The sequence below is a fragment of the Girardinichthys multiradiatus genome, chromosome 17 (assembly GCF_021462225.1).
Source record: "Girardinichthys multiradiatus isolate DD_20200921_A chromosome 17, DD_fGirMul_XY1, whole genome shotgun sequence".
NCBI classification, from domain to species: Eukaryota; Metazoa; Chordata; class Actinopteri; order Cyprinodontiformes; family Goodeidae; genus Girardinichthys; species Girardinichthys multiradiatus.
In genome coordinates this window covers 21,695,805-21,723,753 of record NC_061809.1, presented here as the reverse complement: position 1 = coordinate 21,723,753, position 27,949 = coordinate 21,695,805, and the positions used below count along the sequence as shown (strand labels likewise).

The following is a 27,949-nucleotide window of genomic DNA, read 5'->3' as shown; positions in this document are numbered from 1 at the left end:
TTGTTTTTGTTAAATTTTTGTGTTTGAATTTATGCAGTTTTTTTAAATTGAATAAATTTTTTTTTTTTATTTAATGATTTTACTATCTCTTATTGTGTCTTTTATTTACATTTCCTTATTTTATTATATCACTTCATTAGTTATTTTATTTTGTTTTCATTTTAAAACGCCGGACGTCCTGTAAAAATGCTGCGGCTTTTATTTTGAAAACCTGTTCGGAAGTACCATCTTGCTGTGCCTCGTCTGCCTGGAGGAAGGAGCAGCAGACCCGAGAGGCAGCAGGTCGGGAGTGAACCTCGTTGCCTCAGCCTCATGCTTCGTCTCGGGGACTTCTGCTCCTCTGGTCGGCTGATGAAGTTACTGTGACAATATTTATTTATATATATTTTTATTTCTATCAGTTTAGTCACGCAAAAGAAGCAGATAAGTGCGGGAAGAACAGAAGGGAGACCAAGTCATGGAGCTGTATTGCCTGGAGTCGGACACAGCCGTGAAAGCACAGTCGGACCCAAACATCCTTTATGATGACAGAGTGCTGCAGAGTTTATTAACTATTGAGGACAGTTTTTTACCTCAGTGTTCGTATTTCCAGCGGGTCCAGAAGGACATTCAGCCGTACATGAGAAGAATGGTTGCAGGCTGGATGCATGAGGTTTGTGGGAAATTTATACTTTAGCTCATTTCTGTCGCGTTTATTTGGATGTTTGCCTTTGAGCTACATGTGGCTTTAAACTAGAGATGAGTTCAAAGAAGAGCTTCTCTGGATGTTAACCTGTTTTACAATTGAATGAGTGACTCACCAAAGGCGTGGGGGAGTCAGACATTCCACCCAGGAGAAAAATCAGCCTCAATGTGCTTAGCTACTTATTTACATTACTTTATAGCCACACTGTAGGGCTTTTCTGCTTCACACCGACCTCAGGCGACAGCTAAAGAGTTTATCTTAATTTACATAATCGAAAATCTGGTATTTTCCATTTTCACTAATTATTACGATTTTTCTTTTTTTTTTTTTTGTGACTCAAACTTAAGGCCACAGGCAGGCAAAGGCGCTTTCCGTTTTGTGAAAGGAAATATTTTAAATTTCCTAAACCTCCATTCGATTCGATCGTCGGAAAGTATTCCATGGAACATTTTACATGCATCTGAAAAGATTTTGAATTAATTGTTTATCATAATCTTCATTAAAGAAGCAATCGTCAACGAGGAAGAGGGTTTGAAAAACGAGAAGGGGGGTTGGAGAACGACTTCCTACTGAGCTAATTTGCTTGAATTTGTTGCCTTTCATTCAGTAAATTGCTGTGAAAATTAGCGATGTAACCTTAAAAGGGGAAATTATCCCACTGGTCTACACGCAGATTCCCTCTAAACCTATTTGTAAAGAGCCTGGGCACGTTTAGTAATGCATCTTCTAATCAGAAACCAGTAAGAAACATTAAAACACTAATTTAGTTTGCAAATGCAAAATTATAAATTGCAATACACACAATGTTTCTATTTTTTGTATTCCAAAACGAATTATTAGATATATTACTTGGTTTTATTTATTTTTTTTATTATTTATTTTTATTTATGACAAAAAAATCACCAACTTGGCCTGTTTCTCATTCTGACGCAACTTTTACTTGCAAAGTATTTTCTTCACCCTATGACGTCACTGTGCGTGCATATATACATTGTTTTGATCAGTGTTTTCAAGATGGTGCCCACAATGCATGTCAAAATAACATTAAAAAAGCATATCAAAATATTTTTATTTTATATGTTGTAGTTCATTTATATCCTTTTTTTGAAAAAACATTTTTACATCAATTCTGGAGGTTTTCAGGTTTTAACACGTAATTTCTTTGAATATATATTGTCATCGGAAGCAATTATCGTATACCTGACATTAGGTGTGAAAAGGCGAAGTAGCCAAAATGACCAGCATCCATTTATAGTAAGTCATTTTAATTTTCAAGCTGTAAACATTTAGACCAACCAATATCTTAAATTCTGCCCCTGGTGGATGTCAATTTAATTGCGCTTTGGTTAAACAGAATGATTAAAAGCGGCTTCACTTTGAAAATTACTTAAAATTATTGGTTTTTAAGTTGGTGCAAAGCATCCTGCATGTTAGTATATAACTGATCAATGGTCTTTATTAAACACCTCATGGTAGACTGCACTATTTTATGTCTGAAAAAGGTGGGTATAAAAACGGTGCAGATTTTTCAGCTGTCTTGAAATCCTATAAATCTTCATTTGGAGTAACTAATACGTTAAAGCCTCCCCCTGGTGGATGCCATCTGTATTGCACCATAGAACGATTAGAGTGGCTGCTCAAACGTCCGCTGATAGACACCATTTTATGTCTGAAATCTCTGGGCATGAAACGCTGCCCTGACGAGCCCCTGTCGCTTGTAGTTACCTGTAGAGATTTTTAAGCTGTAATGTCTAGAACCAGTAATGAGGAAGTCTGCCCCTGGTGGACATCAGCTGTATTGCACCTTAGGATGATTAATAAGACACTGTTTTTTAACCTTGGAGCTGTCTTTGTTTTATACACAACCTAAATACAGTTTTTTTTAATGCATATCTGAAATATCATTAAACACCTAGATAAGAGAAAAAGACACATTGAAACACTGTATATGACGAACCTGATTTACTTTTATTTATCACTTATTTTAATTCAGTTGGAGCTGTCTGGAAAAAAAATCCTTAGTTTTTCTTTTTTCTCTCTCTGTTAAATTCCTCTCATTCCAGGTTTGTGAAGCGGAAAACACCAACCAAGACGTCTTCCCTTTAGCTATTAATTATTTAGACAGATTTCTAGCAGTGATGCCAACAAGAAAAAACTATTTGCAGCTTTTGGGAGCCGTGTGCATCTTCCTGGCCACCAAGCTGAAGGACTGCAGGCCGCTATCAGCAGAGACGCTCTGCGTGTACACAGACAACTCCATCACACCACGAGAACTGCTGGTAAGAACCAAGCTTTCATTCATTCATTCATTCATGCATTCATGTGAGCCTACAAAAATGCAGCATCACATTCTTTTTCTGGAGGATATTATAATGCTAATGGATAAATTAGTCTCACAGGAAGTATCCAATTTTCGTCAAGTGAAACTGCAACAACACAGCCACTTCTGTGCTGTGGATTTGTGTGGACTGTAGAGGCATGTGATGCCATCTAGTGCCAACAATGTAGTATAAGATAGAGATATCAGTGTAGTTATGTGGGTTTTTGTTGTTTATAGTTTTATTTTAGCATTACAGATGCCAAAAAGTGAGTAAAATAAGATATCTTGTATAAAATTCCTTGTTTAGCAACCTGATCATTAATTAGGAATAGCATCTGTTAGACATAACAAGTATGTAGAAATAACAGATTGAATTAGAGGTTGTCAAAACAGTTTTCAGTGTTCAGGAAACGAGTGCACCAACAGCAGAAGCTCTTCCCTGCTCGTCTTACAATCACTGATCTTTTATCGCAAGCTCGTAAGATTCAGGTTATGTACAGGAAACCCACGCAAATGTGAATGGTTACCGTCATCGGAGGTGACAAAGAAACTTTTGGCAGACAGGTGGTGGGGACGGTCCCCACCTGGTGTCGGGGTTGCACTGCCTACTACGTTTACTTTATAGGGGTTGGCTTTACCGTAGAGGAAGTGAGAAGTTACACGCATCCGTTTTTGATCATCACTACGTTTAATTGTCAAGTAGTTTTACCAGGTTTTAGCTATGCAGTTGGCTTTTATTTAATTATATTTCTGGTTTTAGCAAATTCAATTAAAATATTTTCCTTTGGCCTGTGCTGCTAATTAGCCATGTAGATTGTAAATAAGTGGAGATGTCTGTCTGCTTTTAGCTTTTGGCCTTTAGTCTACCAAAAAAGAGAGAGGGGGGGGGATTTTGTTAACCATATTTTGCACATTCAAACATCACAAGTGCTCCATCAAGACATTCCAGAAAACCTGTTCTGTCTTGTGACGGTGGATTGAGCTCAGCTATCTGTTTTTATGGGCAGTTTAAAGTGTTGGGATTATGAATCTGAGAATATTATTTAATATTAATATTTTAATATTTTATCAAATAATATTTTGGTCTGTTAAGGGTTGTCCTGTGAATACCAGCCCAGTAAGGCGATGGTATTAGGACAAAATAGAAAGGTGTGAGACGAGCTCTGACATTATTGAACAGCATAAACTCTGCAGAAACATGGGATGAATTCACACAATTTCTTAAAATACAAGAATTTATTAACAAAAATAAGTCAACTCAAAGTCAAACATATTTCAATCAACAAACCCTTTACTCTGCTAAAACAATCCAACTAAACTACCAAGCAGAATTAAAGAATAATCAAGACTAATGGGTTATGTAGAATATAAACAGTTGATTAAAGATGATTAGAAATCATGACCAAAAGAGTGATGCAACATTACCATGCAATGTTTATGTGTGAGAACCAAGGATTATCTTGAAGAATCTGGAAGTGAAGTTAAGTTAGTCTTGGAACCAACTTAGGCAATAATCAGCAACATTTAGACAACCCTTCACAATAGAAGATCAGGTAAAATATTATTTTAATAAAATAATATTTTAAGAATGATCTTCTGAATAAAACCAACCTTCTGGATGACCATTTCTCAATGGTGTCTCATTAGCTGCCTTTATTTATTAAAAATAATATTTAAAGAAATATTATTAAGGGAATGGTAAAATATTTAAGGACGTATTTTGGAAAAGAGCCAAATCTTTCTGGAGAAATGGGGCTTAATGGTGTTTACTTAGTTATCAAATTTAGTAAAATTATGTTAGGGACACATTATTCACTGGATTGAAAACTAAATCTTTCTGGGTAGATAATATTTGGCAGCAAGCACTGTCCTTACCTGTTAGCAGTTGAAGCAAACAAAGAAGCTGATAGCTTAGCACCAGAATCAAAACACACACCTTTAAAATACCAGGGTTAATAAAAGAGTTAACATGCATAAGCGCGGACGGCGCGTTATGATCAACCTTCTGTTTAAAATCACCCTTTAAATAGAAGGTACGGCCGCTGTGTCAACAAAAGGGTTAGCTTCCAGCTAACCTTTGTAGCTGTGGATGAAAGACGGCTCGTTGTGTCCGCCAACCACACTGCACGTTACCACGGTGATGCGGCCTCCATTGTTTGTCCTCCTCTCAGGCAAGGAAACCGCTTCACTCGGCTTGTAGAGACAGCATCTCTGCAGGGACTTCTCTGGGACACCGTTTGCTTCTGCAGGCCTCAGAGAGAGAAAGTCAAGCCAGGCGTGTACCTTAATTCCCGTTTTTATGAATGAATACTGGGTACACAAACAGTTACTCACTGCATATGATCGCGTGATCTTATGACACTCTCGGATCCAGTTGAAGAGTTATGTAGGTTTGCCAACAAAGAGACATTAGCGCGCTGTTCCCCTCCTATCCCGATGAACACCGGTGTGGAAGAGGTCAGCTTGTTGGAGAGGGGGTACTCTTATTCAGACAGTGGCATCATGGGAAGTCTGCTGCTACCCCCCTTTCCTCAGTTGCTGGAAGTCAGTTAAATGCAATTTATTTTGAAAGTTACAGAAAAGTCCGTACCGGATTTTTAATGTTGTTTCCATGGCTGGGTCCCAACAAAAGTTTCAACTCCATCACAGCCAGGGTGGAGGTCTCCTACTGTTCTTTTAACACTACACTTTATTATAAGAACATTGTAAATATGATTCACTAAATATATAGCCACAAAAATCATAACTCCAGTTTTATTTAACAGTCTGCGAAGCAAGAAGAACGCTTTTCCAGCAACTTTCACTAGGTTTTATGAGCACAGCAGCCATATTGGATTTTGAAGTCAGGGTTGACAAGTAAGTCTGACTTCAAGGTCTGTTTCATTTGTTTTCTGGGCTCAGAGCAAGACATAAGCTGGCATGAGACTTTCAAGGTATGATTAACTTGATTAAAAATCCTGTGGCTTCATATTAATGTGTTATGTGATCTAATTGCTTTTATTTGAAACAACTAACAGTTATTCATACTGCTACCAAAATAATAGAACATACCCATTATTAAAGTTTAGCATAAATGTAGAAAGAAACACCCGTTACATTTATTATACAGGTTTGGCTGTTTAGCTCTCCTTAGAGTAAAACTGTGAGTTTAAGAATCTGATGATAGCGAGTCAATTAGTCGGTCTGTTTGCTCTGGTGGCTAGTCTGCTGCAGACATGCCATTTGTAGCTTAATAACTGTAGTTTCAAAATCACATTACCCTAATAGGAGTGATGGGAGGTTCTCCTTTAGTATTATTTTTCTGTTTTGTAAGTAGTAAGTAGCTTGTTTCAGACAGCTGACCAGCAGTGTGCACCCACAGGTGGGGGAGACTAGAGAGAGTAAAGCACTCTATTCTTCGCATAACTGGAATGGGATGGGTTTAGGAGCACAAAGAAAAATCGGCATTATGGTTTTAGTTTTACTGGCTGTAAACCTTTGTAGCCAGCAATAGCCTGAAACATGCCCCTACTGGCTATTCACTGTATTGCACTTTAAAATTGCTTTTTAGATCCCGCAGCTGCAGTTATAACCTTTCACCCTGTCTGACATTAAATTCAACTAAATGGGGCACTTTTCTTTAGCTCAATTTGGATTAAGGAAATTATTTCAACTTGACAAATCCCAGAACAATGAGAGAGGGAGAATGTTTTCAGGTAATTTATTTGGATATGGATATTTCTATCTTGTAATTTCTTGTTTCAATCAGATGCTTTCTTTAGTATTTATTTAATCGAGGTATTTCAAAATTACGTTAAGATTATTGTTGCAGTGTATCTTCAAATGGACAAGACTAACTAGGGACAAGGATTGCAAATTAGCCAATAGCTAGAAATCCAGTATGCAACACCTTTTTAGTATGTTAAACTGACCTGTTACGATGTTCTTGTTGCATTGTTTCTGACAAAGAAATACATAAAACTTTCTTCAAATTTAAAAGTTTACATACATTATCTTCCAATCTGGTGTTGTTGCCTTTTAAACTCCAACTTTGGTCGAACATTTCGGGTCTCCTGCCACAACCTTCTCACAATAGTTTACTGTAACTTTGGCCCATTCTCCCTGACAAAACTGGTGGAACCGACTGGGTTTTGTAGGCCACCTTGTTTGCACAAACCTTTTCACCTCTGCCCACAAGTTTTCTATGGGACTGAGATCAGGGCTTTATGATGGCCACTCCAGAACATTCACTCGGTTGTCTGTAGGCCACTTTTTAAGTAATTTGTTGGTATGCTTAGGGTCGTTGACCTTTTTAGAAGATCTGTTCCAAAGCTTTACCCTGCTGGTTGACTGAGATGTTGCTTAAATATTTTTACATAATGCTCTTTACTCATGATGCCATATATTTAATGAAGTGCACCAGTCCCTCCATTACACGCACACAGCATGATGCTGCCACCCCGTACTTTTCCACCTTTTTCCTCCAAATAGAATGTCGTCATTGTGATCAAACACGTTGTTTTAAGTTTAATTGGACTCTAGGGTATGTCTCCAAAAATTAAGGTTGTTGTCCACTGTTATATGTTTTTTCAAATTACATTAATCTCTGAGACAGAACCCATCTACTTTCTGAACGGTGTAATGGCCGGACATACTTATGCTGTTTTCTATATTTGTAATGTGTCGTCTTCACAATAAACCAAACTTGTGGAGGTCTACTGATTTCTTTTGATTTTCTTATTGTATTACACTAGGAACCAGTGTTTTAGAGGTGTTTACCTAAAATACATCCACAAGCGGGGTGCCAATGGTTCAGTGGTAGATCAGGCGCAACATACAGGTCCTTCTCAAAATATTAGCATATTGTGATAAAGTTAATTATTTTCCATAATGTAATGATGAACATTTAACATTCATATATTTTAGATTCCTTGCACACTAACTGAAATATTTCAGGTATTTTATTGTCTTAATATGGATGATTTTGGCATACAGCTCATGAAAACCCAAAATTCCTATCTCACAAAATTAGCATATTTCATCCGACCAATAAAAGAAAAGTGTTTTTAATACAAAAAACGTCAACCTTCAAATAATCATGTACAGTTATGCACTCAATACTTGGTCGGGAATCCTTTTGCAGAAATGACTGCTTCAATGCGGCGTGGCATGGAGGCAATCAGCCTGTGGCACTGCTGAGGTCTTATGGAGGCCCAGGATGCTTCGATAGCGGCCTTTAGCTCATCCAGAGTGTTGGGTCTTGAGTCTCTCAACGTTCTCTTCACAATATCCCACAGATTCTCTATGGGGTTCAGGTCAGGAGAGTTGGCAGGCCAATTGAGCACAGTGATACCATGGTCAGTAAACCATTTACCAGTAGTTTTGGCACTGTGAGCAGGTGCCAGGTCGTGCTAAAAAATGAAATCTTCATCTCCATAAAGCTTTTCAGCAGATGGAAGCATGAAGTGCTCCAAAATCTCCTGATGGCTAGCTGCATTGACCCTGCCCTTGATAAAACACAGTGGACCAACACCAGCAGCTGACACGGCACCGCAGACCATCACTGACTGTGGGTACTTGACACTGGACTTCTGTCATTTTGGCATTTCCTTCTCCCCAGTCTTCCTCCAGACTCTGGCACCTTGATTTCCGAATGACATGCAGAATTTGCTTTCATCCGAAAAAAGTACTTTGGACCACTGAGCAACAGTCCAGTGCTGCTTCTCTGTAGCCCAGGTCAGGCGCTTCTGCCGCTGTTTCTGGTTCAAAAGTGGCTTGACCTGGGGAATGCGGCACCTGTAGACCATTTCCTGCACACGCCTGTGCACGGTGGCTCTGGATGTTTCTACTCCAGACTCAGTCCACTGCTTCCGCAGGTCCCCCAAGGTCTGGAATCGGCCCTTCTCCACAATCTTCCTCAGGGTCCGGTCACCTCTTCTCATTGTGCAGCGTTTTCTGCCACACTTTTTCCTTCCCACAGACTTCCTACTGAGGTGCCTTGATACAGCACTCTGGGAACAGCCTATTCGTTCAGAAATGTCTTTCTGTGTCTTACCCTCTTGCTTGAGGGTGTCAATAGTGGCCTTCTGGACAGCAGTCAGGTTGGCAGTCTTACCCATGATTGGGGTTTTGAGTGATGAACCAGGCTGGGAGTTTTAAAGGCCTCAGGAATCTTTTGCAGGTGTTTAGAGTTAACTCGTTGATTCAGATGATTAGGTTCATAGCTCGTTTAGAGACCCTTTTAATGATATGCTAATTTTGTGAGATAGGAATTTTGGGTTTTCATGAGCTGTATGCCAAAATCATCCTTATTAAGACAATAAAAGACCTGAAATATTTCAGTTAGTGTGCAATGAATCTAAAATATATGAATGTTAAATTTTCATCATTACATTATGGAAAATAATGAACTTTATCACAATATGCTAATATTTTGAGAAGGACCTATATATGGAGGTTACAGTGTTTGGCGCAGCTGTCCTGAGTCAGATTCCCTGGCCTGGGCGGTTCAATGCATGTCTTTCCCTTCTCGCTCTGCCACTCTTCCTCGACAACTTCAAATAAATAAAGGCCACTATTGCCACAAATTATAAAAAATGCATCCCGAAGTGTGCCTTCATTTGAGTCAAATGTTGCAAATTAAGACTGTGTCTAAAGTCAGGCGCCGAATCCTTCGAAGGACTGGTCTACATAGGCCGGTTCCTTCGATAGCTGCAAAAACCGCGAAGGCTGGGAGTGATCGGCTGTGAATTTGGACATCTAGCCTTCATCAGCTGGTCCCGCCCTTACCATAGCGTAGCTTCTGTCGCCTAGCAACTGCGTCAGAGTGAAGCTGTAAAAATGGAGCTCGAAGGTTAACGCTGCTTTCTTGTTATATTTTCGTTCATTAATCAGCCATTTAAAATGTTCAAAATAATTTTTATGTTCATAAATAAAAAAAATAACACTGTCAAAGTATATTAATGACAAATATAATACAATTTATTGTTAAAACGTTTAACAACCTAAGCACTAAACATATTAACATTATAATTAATAAACCAAACATTAACTGTTAAACAGCGGGAGTATAAATCCGAAGTGTCGGGCCTCCGGTAGAGCGAGGTGAGCCGGCTCTTAGCGCAGCCGAAGCTGAGAACTCCGAACACGTCGCAGCACCTTTGCAAATAAGCGATATCTTTTGTAAATAAAGCACAATTTACGAAAATTTATTCACAGCTTTTCTCTCTCCTCTGGCCTTTGCTACTTCTATTTCAACAGTTTACTTTGACCCGCAATGAATCATGGGATAGGGTGGTTCACGAAGGAGTGCACTAGGCCCATCCTACAAATCTGGGGAAATGGACAATATGGACAGCCTTCATCACATCGCGGTGACGCAATCGGCCTACAAAGCAGCCTTTGAAGGATGCAGCCCCTGAATTTGGACACAGCCATCATCATCCAGGCCTTTATATATTGTTTAGTGAAAGTAATCTGAGTGTATGTAAACGTCTGACTTGACAGAGAGATATGGGACAGAGTCACTGTATTGCAAGTAAGTCTCAAGTCTAGATTCAAGTCCCAATCCAAGGCATTCAAGTCTCAAGTAGAGTCCAAGTCCTTAACTTTTAAATCATTTAAAAAGTGTTTTGGTAAGTTTAGAAAATAAAGAGCAAACTTACCCAGACATAAAAAAATTACTGGACTTTTATAAACATAAAGAAATATTTTCATGTTAAACAACTGCAACAGTACAACCCTGATTTCACAATATTATATAAGCAACAGATCATTCAATTAACAATTATGCAACTATATAGAAATACATTTTGTGATCAAGTTGATTTAATAAGACATAATTAAGGTTGGATGCACTGACTGTTTGTAGCTCAGGCTCAAAGCAAAGAGACCTGACATGGTTTGAACCTGTGACGTTCCAAGCCCCCGTGATTAAATTAACAAGCACAAAAAACTTAGTTGTTACATTAGTTCATTTTTAGCTTTAATTCATAATTCTTTGTGTGAGTTTAAATGTCAGAAGGAATTTAGATGTTGTTTCCTCTCTATTTTTTTATTCCATCTTTTCTGCCTCAGATTTCTTGTAGTCTGTGCAAGAAAACTTAAGTTATATATATTCATATAATTGTGTTAGTGGGGATTGTCAAAAGCTGTCTGGAAATTTATACATCTAATTTTAACTGATTCAAGAAGTGAAACATGGTAAAAAAAACTTCATGATCATCTGAATAAAAATGCATTAAATCCAAATGGGCCATTAGCATGTGGACAAATAAATAAAGCATGTTTTAGCATAAGTGTTATTATACCTTAACTATAACATGGCAGTATTTCACTTGTGATATATTAAACCTAAATAATATACGAAGAACACATTTTTTTTGGTTGACCCACCTGCTTGACATGAAGGGGAGAGGGATATTGAAACTTACAATTTTTTATGTTGGTTTTGGTTTATTTTGTTTTTTAAGAAAAAACACTTTTCACACTTAGTCCATCACCCAACACAATGGCCACACATTTATGGCAGCTTGCAAATTGTTTTAAAACAAACTGGAAGACAGCACTAACATTTTTTTAAAGTGTAAACAAGGAACTGGTCCATCCAGATGTTTTAAGCAGCAGTTCTGTATAATTTCTGGTCAGATGAAGCTGCAGGTAGGGGAGGAGTGTCTCTGTCATTGCAGCGCTGCTGTAACACACTTTGTGTTTTGGTGCAAGAAATCAAGTCAAAGGGTTCAAGTAGAAGTGAAATTCAATTTGAGTCTAAAGTCATGTTTGTGACTCATGTATAAACTGATCTGTTTCAGCAAATGACTCCTGTGGTAATCATAAATTAACATACATTCGAAAATGAATAATCTATAGTCGTGGTATGGAAAGTTTAGCAAGACATGATGAAAGATTAGTAAATCTTTCATCTCTGAGCGCAGTAAAACAGAGACACAGGAAATTAAACGGTGAAAATGTGCAGCTACAAAGACTGACTGTTGCCTGTGCAGTGTGAACTCATTGTAGCTGTTTGAGGCTTGTGACAGGAAGCTAGGGGCTTGGTGTCTTATTGGCTGGGCCTCCAAGCAGGGCAAAGCTTGTCACATGCCAGCGATATTTACACAAAGGATGCGAGGAATGAGTAAGGCATGCAGATAATAAGATACAGTGAGGAGAGATAAAATGAAGAAACGTTACTCTTCTTACAGAGCTATTTCCTCCAGGAATAAGGAGTGGCTGTGATCTTATTCATGGTCAATGAAGTCATGGCAGCACGCCATTAAAGCCAAACTGGGTGGATTTTGTCTAGAATCACAGTATTTAACCCCACTGACTTGTGATTTTTGAATGCTTTAGGACTGGGAACTGGTTGTCCTGGGGAAGTTGAAGTGGAACATGGCGTCAGTCATCCCCAATGATTTTATAGAGCACATCATGCGCCGGCTGCCCCTTCCCAAAGACAAGCAGGCGATGGTCCGTAAACACTCGCTGACATTCATCGCCCTTTGTGCCACAGGTAACCTCAGCTCTTTTGCTTTTTATTGCACTTTTTCTCACATGTTTGCTTTTTACCATTCCTACTTTATCCAGAATATTCCCACACATGCAAGCATTCTCCCGGAGTGAGTCATCTGTGATTTATCCTCTTTCTTGTCTCCTTAAAACACCCCCTACCGCTTCTTCACAGCTGCTTAAAGTTCTCATCCATGTTCCTCCAGTAATCTCTAATCTGTGTTTGGATTAGCTACATTCACTGTTAAATATTTCATTCTATTGCAATGTAGTCCTGCTCCTGCACTAGTGGTCCTGCATTGTTTGTTGACAGGGAAGCTTCCAGTTGAAGAGTCAGGCTGATCTTCCTTCCTCCTCCCATCCTGACCTCATGTCCAAAATAAACTCTGTAAGCTACGGGGAAAAACTGGTCCCTTTAGGCCTTTCCGTTATATTTCCATGGGATTTTTTGCCTACACTAGGAATCACTCTAATATTTTCATATCCTGGACAGAGCTACTACTTTATGATCGTCTAATGTGTAGGAGTCTGTCACAAGACTGCTGTTCATCTCCAAACCCTCTCCAGCTAATTCGATGAAGGAAACAAAACAGGGGGGGGGGGTCACTTGGGTGCGATTAAATCCCTCAAAAACGTCAGCGCAGTTGGATCGGGCCAATCGGTGCAAACACGGGGCTCTTTAATGAGTCTCATGCCTTGCTCAGCTCTGCAAAGTTTTCTGTGTCACTTCTGTATGCGTTTGGGTGTGTTTCAGCGGTTGCTTCTGCTATTCATAAGCAGCTGCTCATATCAAAGCTCAAAGCAGCTGCAGTGGGGGGAAAAAAGGGGAAGCCTGCTGCAGTTGAGCTGTAATGTAAATGTTTAAAGTTTTATACAGAGTGGAGATGTTATTCTTATATTGGCGGAGCTCCTCCTATATGGACAGCTTTTCCCTTGAGGGTAGGATGGTTGCAGAGGGCCTTAATTAAAGCTACCAGGTCAGCAGGACTGCAGAAAAACTTGTTTTTCTGCAGGTAATCGGCTGTTGTTTTAAACTTCCACTATATTCTTTAGATTTGTATTTGCACTGTAAATTTACTGAAATGGTTTTTTGAGAATAAGAAACAAGAACTAGAAAACTGCTGACCTGCTGGTGTTAATGTCGGATTGTTGGTGCACAGTCATACAGACGTTGAAAGTCTTTTCTCGTTGCAGGGGCAAGTTGTAATACATGAATAATGGGCCTTGACCTAAACCACCCCATTGTAGCTGTGGCTGTTCAGGCTGTTAGGGACCCACTGGAAGGGGAAACCCTACCCCAGTCTCAAATCTTCTGCAGGCTCCAACATGCTTTCTTCCATGATTAAATAGTGTTTAGGTTCATCCATCATTGACCAGCTGTCCCGTCCCAGTTAAAGTAAAGCATCTCCAAAGCATGACTCTGCCAACACCATGTTTGACTATTGCAGGTATATTTAGGGTGATGTGCAGTGTTGGTTTTCTGTCTCTCATAACATTTTGGATGTATAGTAAATAATTCAGTGTTGTCCTGTTTGAAGCTTCTCCACAGCTTTCTCCCTGACCTGTCTGCTGTGGTCCTTGGTCTTCATGATGCTGTTTGTTCAATAATGTTCTCTAAAAAAAAACATTTGAGGCTTTCTTCACACAGCAGTTGAATTTGTACTGAGACAGAGGGGTCAGGATTGCATAAGGGAAACCTTAAATTTTTCCAGGTTTAAATAAGCTCAGGAGGTTTTACTTCCTCCATCGAGCTCTGCTGTAGTTAAAGTTTCTCAGACTCACAAATGGACTCAGGGGAGTCATGCCTGGAGCTCAATGCGCAGCGAGAGGGAGAAATTCCTGCTCTGCTTTTGCAATCAGAGCGGAGGTTTCTAAGAAGAAAAACCCACACAGGTTTGTTGTAGCTACTACTGTTGAAATCTAGACTGTGGGAAAATTCAGGATTAGCTGTGCAGTGTGCACATCGGAGATGATCCATTTCCACCTGCCACGTACAGACTGATGCGGCCATTTAGTCTCTCTGCTGTTGGAATAATTGCATCAAATGTCTTTTCTTGACAGATGACCGTCTCGCCATGAACCCGCCCTCCATGATCGCCACCGGCAGCATGGCAGCTGCTATCTGCGGCCTGCAGCTGGACCACAACGACCAGAGGCTGAGTCGAGACGACCTGATGGACCTGCTGGCCAAGATCACCAGCACTGAAGTGGTTAGTGTTGCTCCAAAACAACAGTTTTAAGCTAGGATTGCAATATCGCACGCAAGCAGTATAAAAGGCTCTTCAGTAAACAACAGTGACGACTTCAGTTGCAGCAGACTGAAGCTATTTGCTCTTCATGGTGAGAGAGAGCTTTTTGGTTCTTGGTCGGGCAGCTAGACTGTTGCTATAAAGAGCACTGGCTGGGGGAATGTCTTCTTAAAACTCAGCACCCACATTCTTGTGGTAGGACACATGCAGTTTCTTTGCATGCCTCCCTCTTTAGCTGTGGACCCCTCCTGGTGGAGGAATATGTTTGCAGCGAAGGCAAGAAACATCCTAGGTGGATGTTCTGTTGTCCTATCTGCAGAAAACATGTCAGCTGGTTCTTGGGTTAGGCACTGCTGAATGTAAAACAGTGATACCGTACATGTGAGGACGCTCACAACAGGTGTGCTCTACCATATTAATAGTAAACACAAAACTTAAACTCTGCAATTTCACATAATGGTTTATAATACAGCCTAGCTAAAACTATAATGGCTTTGCAAAGTATTTGTACTTCTACACCGTTTCCCTCCATCCATCCTTCTATCCGTCCATCCGTCATGTAATTACTTTGTTCTTTTTTCTCTCCGACATCCATTTATTCATTTGTTTGTCCTTTCTTTCCGTTATCCATCCATTTATTCGGTTCTCTGTCCATCCACCTAGCTGTCCTTCCTTCCTTCCTTCCTCTGTTCTTTGCAGGCTCCACATTTAAAACTTGACCGCTACAGAAATTCATAGCAGACTTTTGTATTTATGCTTTAAAACCGGGTTGGAAACTTGAGTCTGGAAAAGTCTGACATGTTGACATGAACAGTTTGTAGGAGCCTCAGTCGATCCATCCATCGTCGAGCTCTTCTCATTAGAGATTGAGTTGTTAATTGGGGGCTCTCACCTCATGTTGGGTGACCAAAATGTGTTCTCAGGCTAAAAGCAGATCTAGTGAGATATAAATGATGTCTGTAAGGGTTTTGTTGTTGTGCAAGGAGCAGGAAAAATAAATCTGTTCATACTAGTTCATTATTTATGAAGCTTAAGTAAAGTTAATTAATGGGCAGCACTGGCTATTATGAAATGCATGTAGAAGTTTTAATTAAATATGAATTACCCACAGTGTCTTTCTGCTGTAGTCACACTAAGCTACCACATATACCACAGGAATTGTTTTATTCTAACAATATTTAGCGATGGGCTTTAAACTGTGTTAAAACCAACACAAACACTGTCATAGTCTGTGGTTACGTTACTATGGTTACTTGGGCCCCCCAGCATCGCCGTCATAACAAGATCCCCTGACTGCAACCCATCAGGTTCCAATTATTCGTACATTTTACAGGAATGTTGGCCTTTCTTCTTTTCTTTTTTTTTTGCCAACTTCGGCTCATTCTTTAAGGATTGTGCATTCGGCTCAGGGAGGCAGACCTCCCACATCTTCAACACAGACCTGCTGGGGGTGGGGGGTGGAGGACGGAGAAAGGATCCTCTTTCATAGGAGAAGTTTTCCAAAAACATCCGGTCCCACTGTCCTGTGTTCTGTTTCAGGCCGAAACTAGGAGGGCTCGGTGCAGTAGGTCAGAGCCATTTCCTCTAGGCCTCTACATGGGGTTGACCATGTTCTAAACCCAAGCTGTGGTGGAGGAAGGGTATACAGACTTCTACATCTGCTTATCTGTTGCCTGATGGACCTCTCTGCTCACTTGAACGTGCATCGAGTCTGAGAGAGGACTGCTGTAGCTGCCGTGTCTTGATCGCTACTCTGTTGGGGTTAAGAGTACGCTGGTACTCATTGTTCTGCTCATGATGCAGACAGGACCACCTACCTCAAAACACATAATTCCCCCCCGGTATGCCAAGCATGTGAATAAAGAAGTTGAATGAAAGGTTGCATGAAAAAAATAGCAAAAACAAAACATTTGTACAAGTGTACAAAACGAGCACTAATGAATCATCTTTAATCATTTTTATGTTGCTTAAATAGCTGCCAAAATAAAGGTTATTGAAACACTAATCAGAGTTTTTTTTTGTCCTTGTAAAAGTTTCTATAGCTCTTTTTTTTTACATTTTTGTCACATTATAACCCCTCAAAGTGGACACAAAATGATACATTGACTTCCAATGTTTTTACAAATAATTTAAAAAGTGTGGTGTGCACTTCATTATAGCTGAAACATCTTTTGATACATTTACAGTTGGAAGGATTTTGGGGTATTTCTCCTCCAATTCTCTCCACATATTCCAGATTTCTGTTTTGTAAAAAAAAAAATTGAAAATTGTGTAGTCACGCAAATTCCCAATTTAAAACATTGTTAGTTGTAATGTGAATAAAATGCGATTGTCAGGCCCTGCAATGCACATGCTTAATTAGCTCTGAGATCCAGGAACATTTAAAGGAAGCATGCATGTTTAACCACATTTGACCCTCGTCTTGTTCCAGGACTGTTTGAGGGCGTGCCAGGAGCAAATTGAGCGTGTGCTGGCCTCCAGCCTCCAGCAGGGTCAGCAGTACAGACCGGAGACCGGCATCAGAGGTGGCAGCAAATCGAGGGAGCAGCAGGATCAGTCGAGCACCCCCACGGACGTGCGTGATGTCAACTTATGAGCTCCCATCGCCGCCCAACTCAGCCGACATGTGCCTGCTTACTAATGAACTGACAGGAGAGTGACGCTGGAGGGAGGGGTGGGGGGGGATGAGCTGCCAGTATCTGTTTTAAGTTGTCCCCTTCAGTGATGGCGAGACAATCTATGAACTTTTAGAAACTAAGAAATTAGTAGTTTTTCTCCTTTTTTGTTTGCCCCATTCACACCTGGTTTGGGTCCATTTTCACCTTTTTTTTTTTAAGACACGTCTCTTGTAACGAAACAAGCTATTTAAGAAAAGAAACAGACGGATAATTGTTGAAAACTTGATAGTGCCTTAGGTTCCAAGACCGGAAACCTGAAAATATTTTTCATACTTGAAAATTGCATAAATATATGAGATATACCGAATGATGTATATTTAGCCAGCATTTATTACTCTTTAACCAGCTTTAGTGAGTAGTTATTAATTTACAGTTTTCCTTTATTTGGAAATCCATATAGCAGTAATTAAAGCAGAGGAGTGCTATCTTAGCTAGCGGCTCTTTCTATCATAGTGTGCACCTGTAGCACTGCTTATTATTTATGCAGAGAAGTGCTGGCTCGGAGTGGGCTGGGCCTGCTCACAGGAAGGACGTGAAATGATAGCGGTCCGGAGCGGTGGCTGCTCTTTCCAAAAGCTGTTGGTGTGGCATTTCAATTTACCAAGGCCACGTTGTTGTTGTTGGTAGAACGCAGTTAGGAGTGTTAAATAGTTTGTTTGGAAGGGGTTGGCATTGATGAAAGAGCTTTAAAAAAAAAACAACTAAAGTTTTTGCAAGTTATTTTCTTAAGGTTATAGAGGAGACGGAGAAAGCCTGCTGGTTTTGTTGTAAAGGAGAGACAAAAGCATGTGGAAACTGTTTGAAAAGTGTGCAAAGGTATGGGTTGCAAAAAAAAAAAGCAAAGTGAGGATTTTTTTTAAGCTTTATGATATTTCTGCAGGATTTTTGCAGGAAATCAGAGTGACAGGAGGAGAAATGTGTATCATTTTTTCTCTTGTTATCAATTACACCATTGGGCCTTTTGTAGAGGGCGACGTGGAACGATGTTGATGCACTTTTAAAACACACTCCTTAAGTTTTGGTAAGGGGATGGTTTGTGAGAAAAAGTAAGGAGGGATCATTTGTTTTTATTCTTTCTTTTCTTTTAAGTTATTTGTTTTTTGTTTTTTTTGGGCTGGATTCCCGTGGGGTGAAGCATGTTGTCTTGAATGCTTCGCCTCAACTGGTTAGTAGACTTATTAAAATCACCCTCCTAATGTAAGAGTTTATAAACCAGGACAAGCCACATGTAGACTTCAGTGTGCTTGTTTAATCCTAAACTTGAATTATTTCCCTGTCAGTTTGTTTAGACCCAATCCATTAGATCTAATAGTTACATCTTTCTGTTTTGTGTTTTTCTTTCTGAACTGCAGTTTTAAAGGCGTCCGTTTTACGCGTGTAAATAACCAACATCTAAATAAACAAAAATGCTTGAAATTCATGACATTTTAGAACCGAAACTGTTTCTAATTCGTTTTGATGCCTTTTTCGATGTGCAAAAAAAGCCAAATTGCTTAAAAAAAAATGCTTTAAGGTTCAGCATGTTTAATGCTTTTATGTGTTGTGTTGTGTAGAGATTTCCAAAGTAAAAAGAAATAATCTACAACATTCTTTGCTGCTATTAAGCTTTTTCTTTCCTAGTCTTACACAAAAAATGCCTTATTGTCATTCACTTGTGTGCTGCTATATTTTTTATATGTTGTATATGTAACAAGTCTGCTTTTCTCTTTTGTCAATGTACCGGAGGGAAAAGGAGCAGAGTTTGGTGCGGGACTGGAAATCTATTTTGATCAGCATGTTATATTCATTTATTGTTTTAATCGTTGTAGTCTTTGTTCTGTCTTTGTTCTATCAACATTCTTGCTGCTTCTTGTGTACCTCAGGATAATTAAATTGGATAGACACAGCGAGAGGCCATCTTACAATTACCTCATCACACGCCGCATCACACACAATGACTTCACTCCTGATTCGTTGGACGGGTTTCACTTTTATTCTTTTTTTCTCTGTTAAGAATCCATCTACCAGATTCCACTGATTTAAAAGTGCCTCCAGCCTACTTTAACATGGCTGATTTTCATGTCTGGTGCTAGTTAAAATAAAATAAAAAACCTATAAGGTGTTCTATACAAAAAAATTATCTATTCGGGGAACAAGTTTGGATCAGTTCAGTAAAATGCATTGTCATTTATTTTTATTGAGGTACCCATTTATTCAATTTTGCAGTTGTTTGTTGTGGTTGTTCATACAAATCTTTTTCCATTTATCCCCATGCACAACCACCTGTGTACCTCAATAATTTGTTCTCAATAAATTGGCTAAAATCACTGGTCTGTTTTTATTGTTGTTGTAAGGTTCAGCTGCCACCAGGGGGCACTATAGCTACCAGAAAACAAAATAAAAGGTTATAAATTGTTTTATTTATTATTAAAGCAGTAAAGGTCAGCAGAAGCTAGACAGAGTAGGTGTGTGTGAAAGAGCTAGAGGCAGGTGCTAAGAGGGAACAGCAGGAGTAGTGGAGACCTGGGGTCAACCATCAAAAAACAGGAGACGGTGTAAAACTAAGGTGAAGAAAGTGCAGGCAGGGTGGAGTGGATGGAGACGAGATTCAGAAGTGAGGTGTAACAGAATAGCTTCAAGATTCAAAGTCTACAAGACGGTAGTGAGACTTATGACGTATAAAGACAGGAGGCTGAGATTTCCCCAGGGAGTGACCGGGATGCACGGGATTAGAAATAAGCAGCGGAACAGCTAACGTTGCACGATTCAGATGGAAGAAGCAATGTTCAGATAGTTTGGAGATGTTCTGAGAAGAGATGGTGAGGTTGGAGCTGCACCTCTGAAGATTCATAGAGATAGTGAAGGAGGATGTGAAGATGGTTGGTGTAACTGTTGAAGAGTCAAAGGACTGGGTGAGTTGGATGCAGGTGATCCACTGGCGACCCCTGAGGGAAGATTATTAAAGCAGTCCAAGAAACATACTGATTATGGAAGAATGGGGAGAGAAGTTCTAGTAGCATTAATAATTAAAATTTCAGCATATACTAAGAATCATAGTTTTCATAATTTAGATCAATAATCCCTTGTTGGTCTTAGGAACAGTATAAATAAAATTACATTACATACAGGGGTTGGACAATGAAACTGAAACACCTGGTTTTAGACCACAATAATTTATTAGTATGGTGTAGGGCCTCCTTTTGCTGCCAATACAGCGTCAATTCGTCCTGGGAATGACATATACAAGTCCTGCACAGTGGTCAGAGGGATTTTAAGCCATTCTTCTTGCAGGATAGTGGCCAGGTCACTACATGATACTGGTGGAGGAAAACGTTTCCTGACTTGCTCCTCCAAAACACCCCAAAGTGGCTCAATAATATTTAGATCTGGTGACTGTGCAGGCCATGGGAGATGTTCAATTTCACTTTCATGTTCATCAAACCAATCTTTCACCAGTCTTCTATGTATTGGTGCACCGCCTTCAGGATACAATGTTTGAACCATTGGATGCACATGGTCCTCAAGAATGGTTTGGTAGTCCTTGGCAGTGACACGCCCATCTAGCACAAGTATTGGGCCAAGGGAATGCCATGATATGGCAGCCCAAACCATCACTGATCCACCCCCATGCTTCACTCTGGGCATGCAACAGTCTGGGTGGTACGCTTCTTTGGGGCTTCTCCACGCCGTAACTCTCCTGGATGTGGGGAAAACAGTAAAGGTGGACTCATCAGAGAACAATACATGTTTCACATTGTCCACAGCCCAAGATTTGCGCTCCTTGCACCATTGAAACTGACGTTTGGCATTGGCATGAGTGACCAAAGGTTTGGCTATAGCAGCCCGGCCGTGTATATTGATCCTGTGGAGCTCCAGACGGACAGTTCTGGTGGAAACAGGAGAGTTGAGGTGCACATTTAATTCTGCCGTGATTTGGGCAGCTGTGGTTTTATGTTTTTTGGATACAATCCGGGTTAGCACCCGAACATCCCTTTCAGACAGCTTCCTCTTGCGTCCACATTTAATCCTGTTGGATGTGGTTCGTCCTTCTTGGTGGTATGCTGACATTACCCTGGATACCGTGGCTCTTGATACATCACAAAGACTTGCTGTCTTGGTCACAGATGCGCCAGCAAGATGTGCACCAACAATTTGTCCTCTTTTGAACTCTGGTATGTCACCCATAATGTTGTGTGCATTTCAATATTTTGAGCAAAACTGTGCTCTTACCCTGCTAATTGAACCTTCACACTCTGTTCTTACTGGTGCAATGTGCAATCAATGAAGACTGGCTACCAGGCTGGTCCAATTTAGCCATGAAACCTCCCACACTAAAATGACAGGTGTTTCAGTTTCATTGTCCAACGGAGAATGTACGGAGCAGTACGGAGCAATTAATTATTCATTATAGCACACATTTGTCATAATTGTACCTAAAATAGATATAAAATGACATTCTTTGTCTTTAATTTTGTTTCAGTTTATAAACAGCACCATGGTGAATGAAATATTTGTTTTCTTTGTTGTTGACTAATTATTGTGTGAAGTATTACCTTAATGGTAGTGAGGCATGGGCCTAATGTAAATGAAGCATCTATGGTAATTTTTGGACATACGTTTAGGTCTTTTCTGCTGTAAACTTTCAGCTTTTATTGCAGTAGTGTAATGTGAGATCAATAAAGTCAATCTTATCTGATCTTAATTTAAAGCTGAGGAGTGACATCAAGTCTTCTTAGACACTATATGATTAACAGTTTGTTTTTGTCCTACCATCACAAACATGAACATGTGGAACTGGCAAAACTTTACTGGGACTTTAACTGGAATCATGTGCCATGGTGATGTGAGATTTAGATCTGGCAACAAACCCTTCAGGTGGAGCTGATGTAAGAATGAGAATGGATGTGTGAAAAGCATGTCATGCCCACCATGATACTTTGGGCCTGTTTGTCCTCCAAGGATCCTGGGAGCCTTGCTGGGATGCAAGTCATCACGACCCTTGAAAATACCGGAACATATGAAATAATCTGATAACCTCCAAAGGTAAACAAAAGAATGACCTAAACATAACTAAATCACCTTAGAAATTCAGAAATGTAACCTTTTTTCATGGCCTACTCGAGCCTTCAGACCTAAATCTCTTGGAATACGTGTGGAAGGTGTGCAAATGTGCCTCGGTGCCTCCTTTGCCAGGCCCGGGCATGCTGCCAGTTGTTTTAAATGACCTTGTAGATTAATTTCCATACAGTTGAATAGCTGATTTCCAATTATTCTTTACTAGACTCAGAAGCTGTCACGGCCTTCTTTTTAAAGGCTTCAGACAGTTCACTCTCACTTTACCAAACTAAAAATCTCCAGTTTAAACAGGGCGTACTTCCTTTAAAGTTGCTATGAATTGATGTTTTAATAATGTAAATATAATGTGACATGTCTGTGTGATTTTAGCCATTTAAAACATAAAAATAAAAAACAATTTTTTAAGATAAAATTTTATAGAATACTTTCCTATCTTTTAATTGTTTAGAAAAGTTATTGTACTTCTTCAGTATTGTTAAAGTTTATGTTAGATTTCCATATGTTCAAGTATGTTAGGTATGTTGTTGGAACCAGAAGAAAAAAATTAATTGACATGCTTTTTAAACTGCTGGATATTAAATGTTAATGCATTATAAGAATATATAAATAGTTGCCTGGCCTTAGCCGGAGAATCAGTACACAAAATAACTTGTCTCCTTACGTAAGAACTGAAGTGAATAAAATTCAAATTATTTTTTAATAATAAATCAATATATGTTCTTTATTTTATTTGCTTTAAATCAAAGAGTGTATAAAATACCATTAACACAGTCAGTTTTAAAGCTTTATTTTATAAACCCACAGCGCCACTGCGATGCGTCATGACAGAAGACACTACGTCCTGTGACGTACGACGCAACCAGGAAGTAGCTCGAGGGCAGCCGGGGTGAAAATGTTCACGTTCACTCTAACGTTCATACGGCAGTAAGTTGGTCTTTTAACGCCTCGTTTCTGCTACAGTGGTCTTAGTTTGCAGGTTATATGTGTGGTAAAGAAACACTGAGCTATTTTTCAAGCTTGTTGGTGAAATAAACACGGCTCATACAGCCACACTTTGTTGCTTCACTAACTGCCACGTGAGTCATTTAATTCATTCACTTTGTTTTCAAACAGTGGAGAGACGCAGTACAACAGAGACAAACTCCTGCAAGGTAAATTATACTAATAAAGTTTTATTCATTTAACTTTATTAAAAAAAAAAAAAAAAAAAAGGTGTTTACATGTAGTTTTAAGTTACAGGAAAATGTGGTTTCAGCAGGATGTCCAGTGCGCTTACAAAACGAAGGTTAAGGACCCAGAAGGAATGATTTGGACATATTTGGTGCAAATGTAAACCAGTGATAGTTCTTTAAATGATTCTGTTTTTAAATAGATTGCATCAGCCATCCAGGAGGGGCTCGGAGTAGAGCCGCTGCTCCTCCACATCGAGAGGAGCCAGTTGAGGTGGCTCGGGCATCTATACCAGATGCCTCCTGGACGCCTTCCTCGGGAGGTGTTTCCGGCACGTCCCACCGGGAGGAGGCCCAGGGGACGGTCCAGGACACGCTGGAGGGACTATGTCTCTCAGTTGGCCTGGGAACGCCTTGGGCTCCCCCTGGAGGAACTGGAGGAGGTGTCTGGGGAGAGGGATGTCTGGGCGTCTCTGCTGAGTCTGATGCCCCCGCGACCCGGTCCCGGATAAGCGGAAGACGACGAGTACGACTGCATCAGCCATCACAGAACTCCATGATATCTGCATCTACGCACCGGTCCTTACTTGCTTTGTCATGTAAACAGGGTTGTGAGAGGGTCAGATTCTCTCTTCAGCAGTCAATGGGTGTGATATTTGTGCTACATCCTGGATATGTTTCCAGTCCATCACAGGGCAAACTGAGAGACACCTCCGAGGCTATTTAGATTAAGATCAACGGCTGGATGTTTGCAAATAGCTGTTGAATCAGGGGGAAATCAGGTCACCTCTGGTTGTGATTCAGGAAAACATAACAATTTGGACAACCCTACATCAGTTGCGTTATGCCTTCAAATCTCTTACCCCTCATGATATCCTGGTACAGTCTTTCATTAATTAATGACACAGAGTTTCGGTCGACTTCCATATCATGTTGAGGTTCTCATGGTCAGCCAGTTCCTTTTGATATTTCTTTAATGATGCATGCAGGAAAAGCTTGGTATTATATTATTACCATTGAACGATGAGGCTGAAAGAAGACAAATACCTTAGAGACATCAAGTTCTGCAAAGTCTTTGTTAGTAACCTGCAGCGAGCTGTGCAAGTAAGACACATGTTGTTTATTTTTATTTTGCAATGATTGTGTAAATATAAGTATAGTGAAAAAACATTTGTCCCCTTTAAAGATGTAAAACTACTCGCCCTTAGGATAAAGGAATGACTTATATAGGACCTGAATGGCAAAATGAAGGAGGCTACATCTCAAAAAGCAATACACCATACCTGATCAAAAGAAACGCAAGAACAGATGAGAAACAAAACCATTGATGAAGTGGTCCAAAGTTCCTCCACAGCCATTTAAAAGATTGATTGCATGTCATTACAAACCAATGGACACAACCAGTTTTTGGTTAGGGGGGGAATTGCTTTTTCACACAAAGGTTGGTTGGTCTGCATGGCTTCTTCCCTCAATGAATGAAAAGAACCATTGTAAAACTGCATTTTCAAGTTACGTTTAAATTTGACCAACAAAGCAGAGGAAATCTGTTTTTTCAGGACACTGATAATTAGTGACATAAAGCATGATTCTGATATTTTTAATAATTCCTGGTATCCCTCACATTATCATGCCCACAGCCACAGGAAATCAGTTGAAACTCATGCATGTCTCAATAGTAAGACAGAAAACAGGATGAATGACTCTCACATGAAATAGCTGTGCAGACATTCATGTTTCTGTGGTTTTTGACTCACTGATTCTGACCAAATATGAATGAACCTTAATATTGTCCTTTTAATCCAGATCAGATTCTTTTGGCACTTGAGTCATTCATTTCCAGCTTGTTTCTCCTTTTTCCAGACAGCTGAACTAATTCTCAGGAACAACATTCACTGCTCTGGCATGGAGATGTTCTTAGAGCCCTTACTCAGAGAACGGGTGAGATCCGCTCACTGTATGGTTGAAAAAAACTGTGATTGTTGGACTTTTTTTCCTGGGCATGGTTCTGAACTAAATGGTTCCGGTGCAGGGTTTTGGCATCGCCGAAGGTCGTCACAAACAGGATCTGAAGAACATGGCGAACGCATCTGGTCAGTCATGCCGTGATTACACGCCTCCAGGAGGAGAAACGTTAGACCAGGTGAGTTGGATAGAATTTAGGAGTCAAAATCATGAGAATATTTATTGTAAAACAGCGACATGTAGTGGTCATTTTGGAGTATTGCAGTACGATAACTTCAGATTTCTCTCAAAACCATACTGATAAACTGAATTACGCCATGTTGAAAGGTAAAGTTTGCAGCTCTGCTTAAACACAAAGCCTTTTTTATATGTGTTTATTTCTTTCTGTTCTTGTAAATTACTATTTTGGAGCTTTTATGCCTCAAATATGTTGAGAAAATTGTAGTGTCAACAGTCTTTCCATCAAGTGAATGAATTCAAATTTCCTTTTCCTTCATTTGAGTTCAGTCTTATGCTCTTTTAATCTTTTTCCTCATTTTTATGAGCTGACCTTAAATGAATACTCACATTGCAGTAGTTGATTGGTGTCCTCAGAAAATACATCTTACTTAAATAACCCTATCCAACTAAAGCTAAGCTTGTCCAAGTCCTGTTGTGCTGCAGTTCAAAATGTATGCCAAGATGGTGGTACTTGGGGAAACTTGTTGTTTAATAAGACGTTATAAAAAATTTGAGAGCCAGTGGATTGGATAAACATATTCATGTGTTAGAATGACCCAGTCAAAGTCCAGGTTTAAGTCCAATTCAAAATCTGTGGAAAAATTCAAAACTGAATTTTTACATACACTCATTTGTAAGAATGGGCCAAAACCTGAGTGTGCAGCCATGCACAGCTGTTCGAGACATACCTAAAAAGGCTTGCAGCTGTAAACATTCCCACACTCATCAATTTATAACAAAAAATATTAAAACCATAAGTCCTTTTTCCACTTCACAATTATCCACTACGCTGTGTTGGTCTGTCAGATACAATCCCAATTAAATAAAGTTGTGGCTGTAACCCGACAAAATATGAAAACCTTTAAGGGTCTGAATACTGCTGCAATGTAATGTAAGACGGTTGCAAGGCTAACAACGCTGTCTAATAACAGTTAGACGTCAGCCGCAAGCAGCTGATTTTTTGCTTTTTCATTTAAAAACAAAACAATTGAGTTTTATTTTCTCTCTGCAAAAAATCCTTAAACAGATCAAAAACAAAGACTGCTGAGTTTTTTTCCTTCTCAATCATGTTCAGCTTTTAGCTTCCCTGTCGCTTGATTACAGGTGAAGCTGAGGTTCAAAAATTTCCTCCAGGTCCTTTTTAAACAAATGCTGGACATGCACGACGTCTCAGGACAGGAAATCTCCTCAGTGGCACAATCGGCCAATGACGGCGCCTCCTCGGACATCTCTCCCAGCGGCCTGGCCAGCGATGGTCTCCACGGCGCCTCGGCCCACGTTCTGGTGGTGGGCCATGGCGCTTACATCCGGGTGGCCATTAGGCACCTCGTGGAGGACTTGAAGTGCGGTCTGCCTGCTGGCGAGAAGATGTCACAGCTGTTTTCGCCTTGTCCTAACACGGGCATCAGCCGCTTTGTTGTCACTCTGAGCCGGACCAAGTCGGGTCCGGTGCTTTCTGCCGTTCACTGTCTTTTCACCAACAGAAAGGACCACCTGCAAAACCTTCCAGATTCTAAATAGGAAAAAGGGAGTGAAGAATATCAGATTAAGGCCCCAGTAGTGGCACAGTAAACTAAGATCAACAGTGTTTTCTTGATAATCAGCATGTTTTACTGTTGACCAATGATGAAAATCATTTAGCATCACTTTAAGTTAGTTCCTTCAAATATTACGCTTGTAGGGAAGGACACTAACTCGTGATTTAATTACGTGTTTTCTAATTTAACACCAAAGTTGAATCTATTATGTCTTTGGGTGCAGATGTTCCTCATACAACGTGTGCAATAAAAGTTGAAGCATAGAATCATGACTGATTGTAAAGACACTATACCGGGTGATGTGTGTGACTGCTTGTTTGTTGCCGGGTGTTAAAGTATTAGTTTTGCAAAAATTTGAGCTGACTTCTAAGCTAAATGCCTGAGACTGGCATTCAAACCTGACCTCATTGTTTAAAGACAAATTAATCCCCATAAAGTGACAACTTTCAGCTCCATTCTGACCTGAACTTGCAAGAAAATCGTTTCATTAGGTTGCATTATTCATCACTACTGATTCTGTATGTACACATATGTTGACACTCCTGGTAAAAAATGTGAACAAAGCTTTAAAATAAATGTATCTTTCACGCA

The 27,949-nt window shown here is 39.8% G+C and overlaps 2 protein-coding genes across 2 annotated transcripts; both read left to right on the top strand.

Moving 5' to 3' along the window:
- The first annotated feature begins 247 nt into the window (after window positions 1-247).
- Window positions 248-19,721, top strand: ccnd2b (cyclin D2, b). The gene is made up of 5 exons (XM_047390230.1): window positions 248-652; window positions 2,749-2,964; window positions 12,333-12,492; window positions 14,550-14,698; window positions 17,169-19,721. The coding sequence occupies exons 1-5, from the start codon at window positions 458-460 to the stop codon at window positions 17,331-17,333; spliced, it is 885 nt and encodes a 294-aa protein (XP_047246186.1). The 5' UTR covers window positions 248-457; the 3' UTR covers window positions 17,334-19,721.
- A 3,626-nt stretch (window positions 19,722-23,347) lies between these two features.
- On the top strand, window positions 23,348-27,949 carry tigarb (TP53 induced glycolysis regulatory phosphatase b). The gene is made up of 7 exons (XM_047389065.1): window positions 23,348-23,394; window positions 23,584-23,621; window positions 24,247-24,250; window positions 24,668-24,743; window positions 25,500-25,577; window positions 25,669-25,779; window positions 26,925-27,949. Exons 1-7 carry the CDS (start codon window positions 23,363-23,365, stop codon window positions 27,339-27,341), a joined length of 756 nt encoding a protein of 251 aa, XP_047245021.1. The 5' UTR covers window positions 23,348-23,362; the 3' UTR covers window positions 27,342-27,949.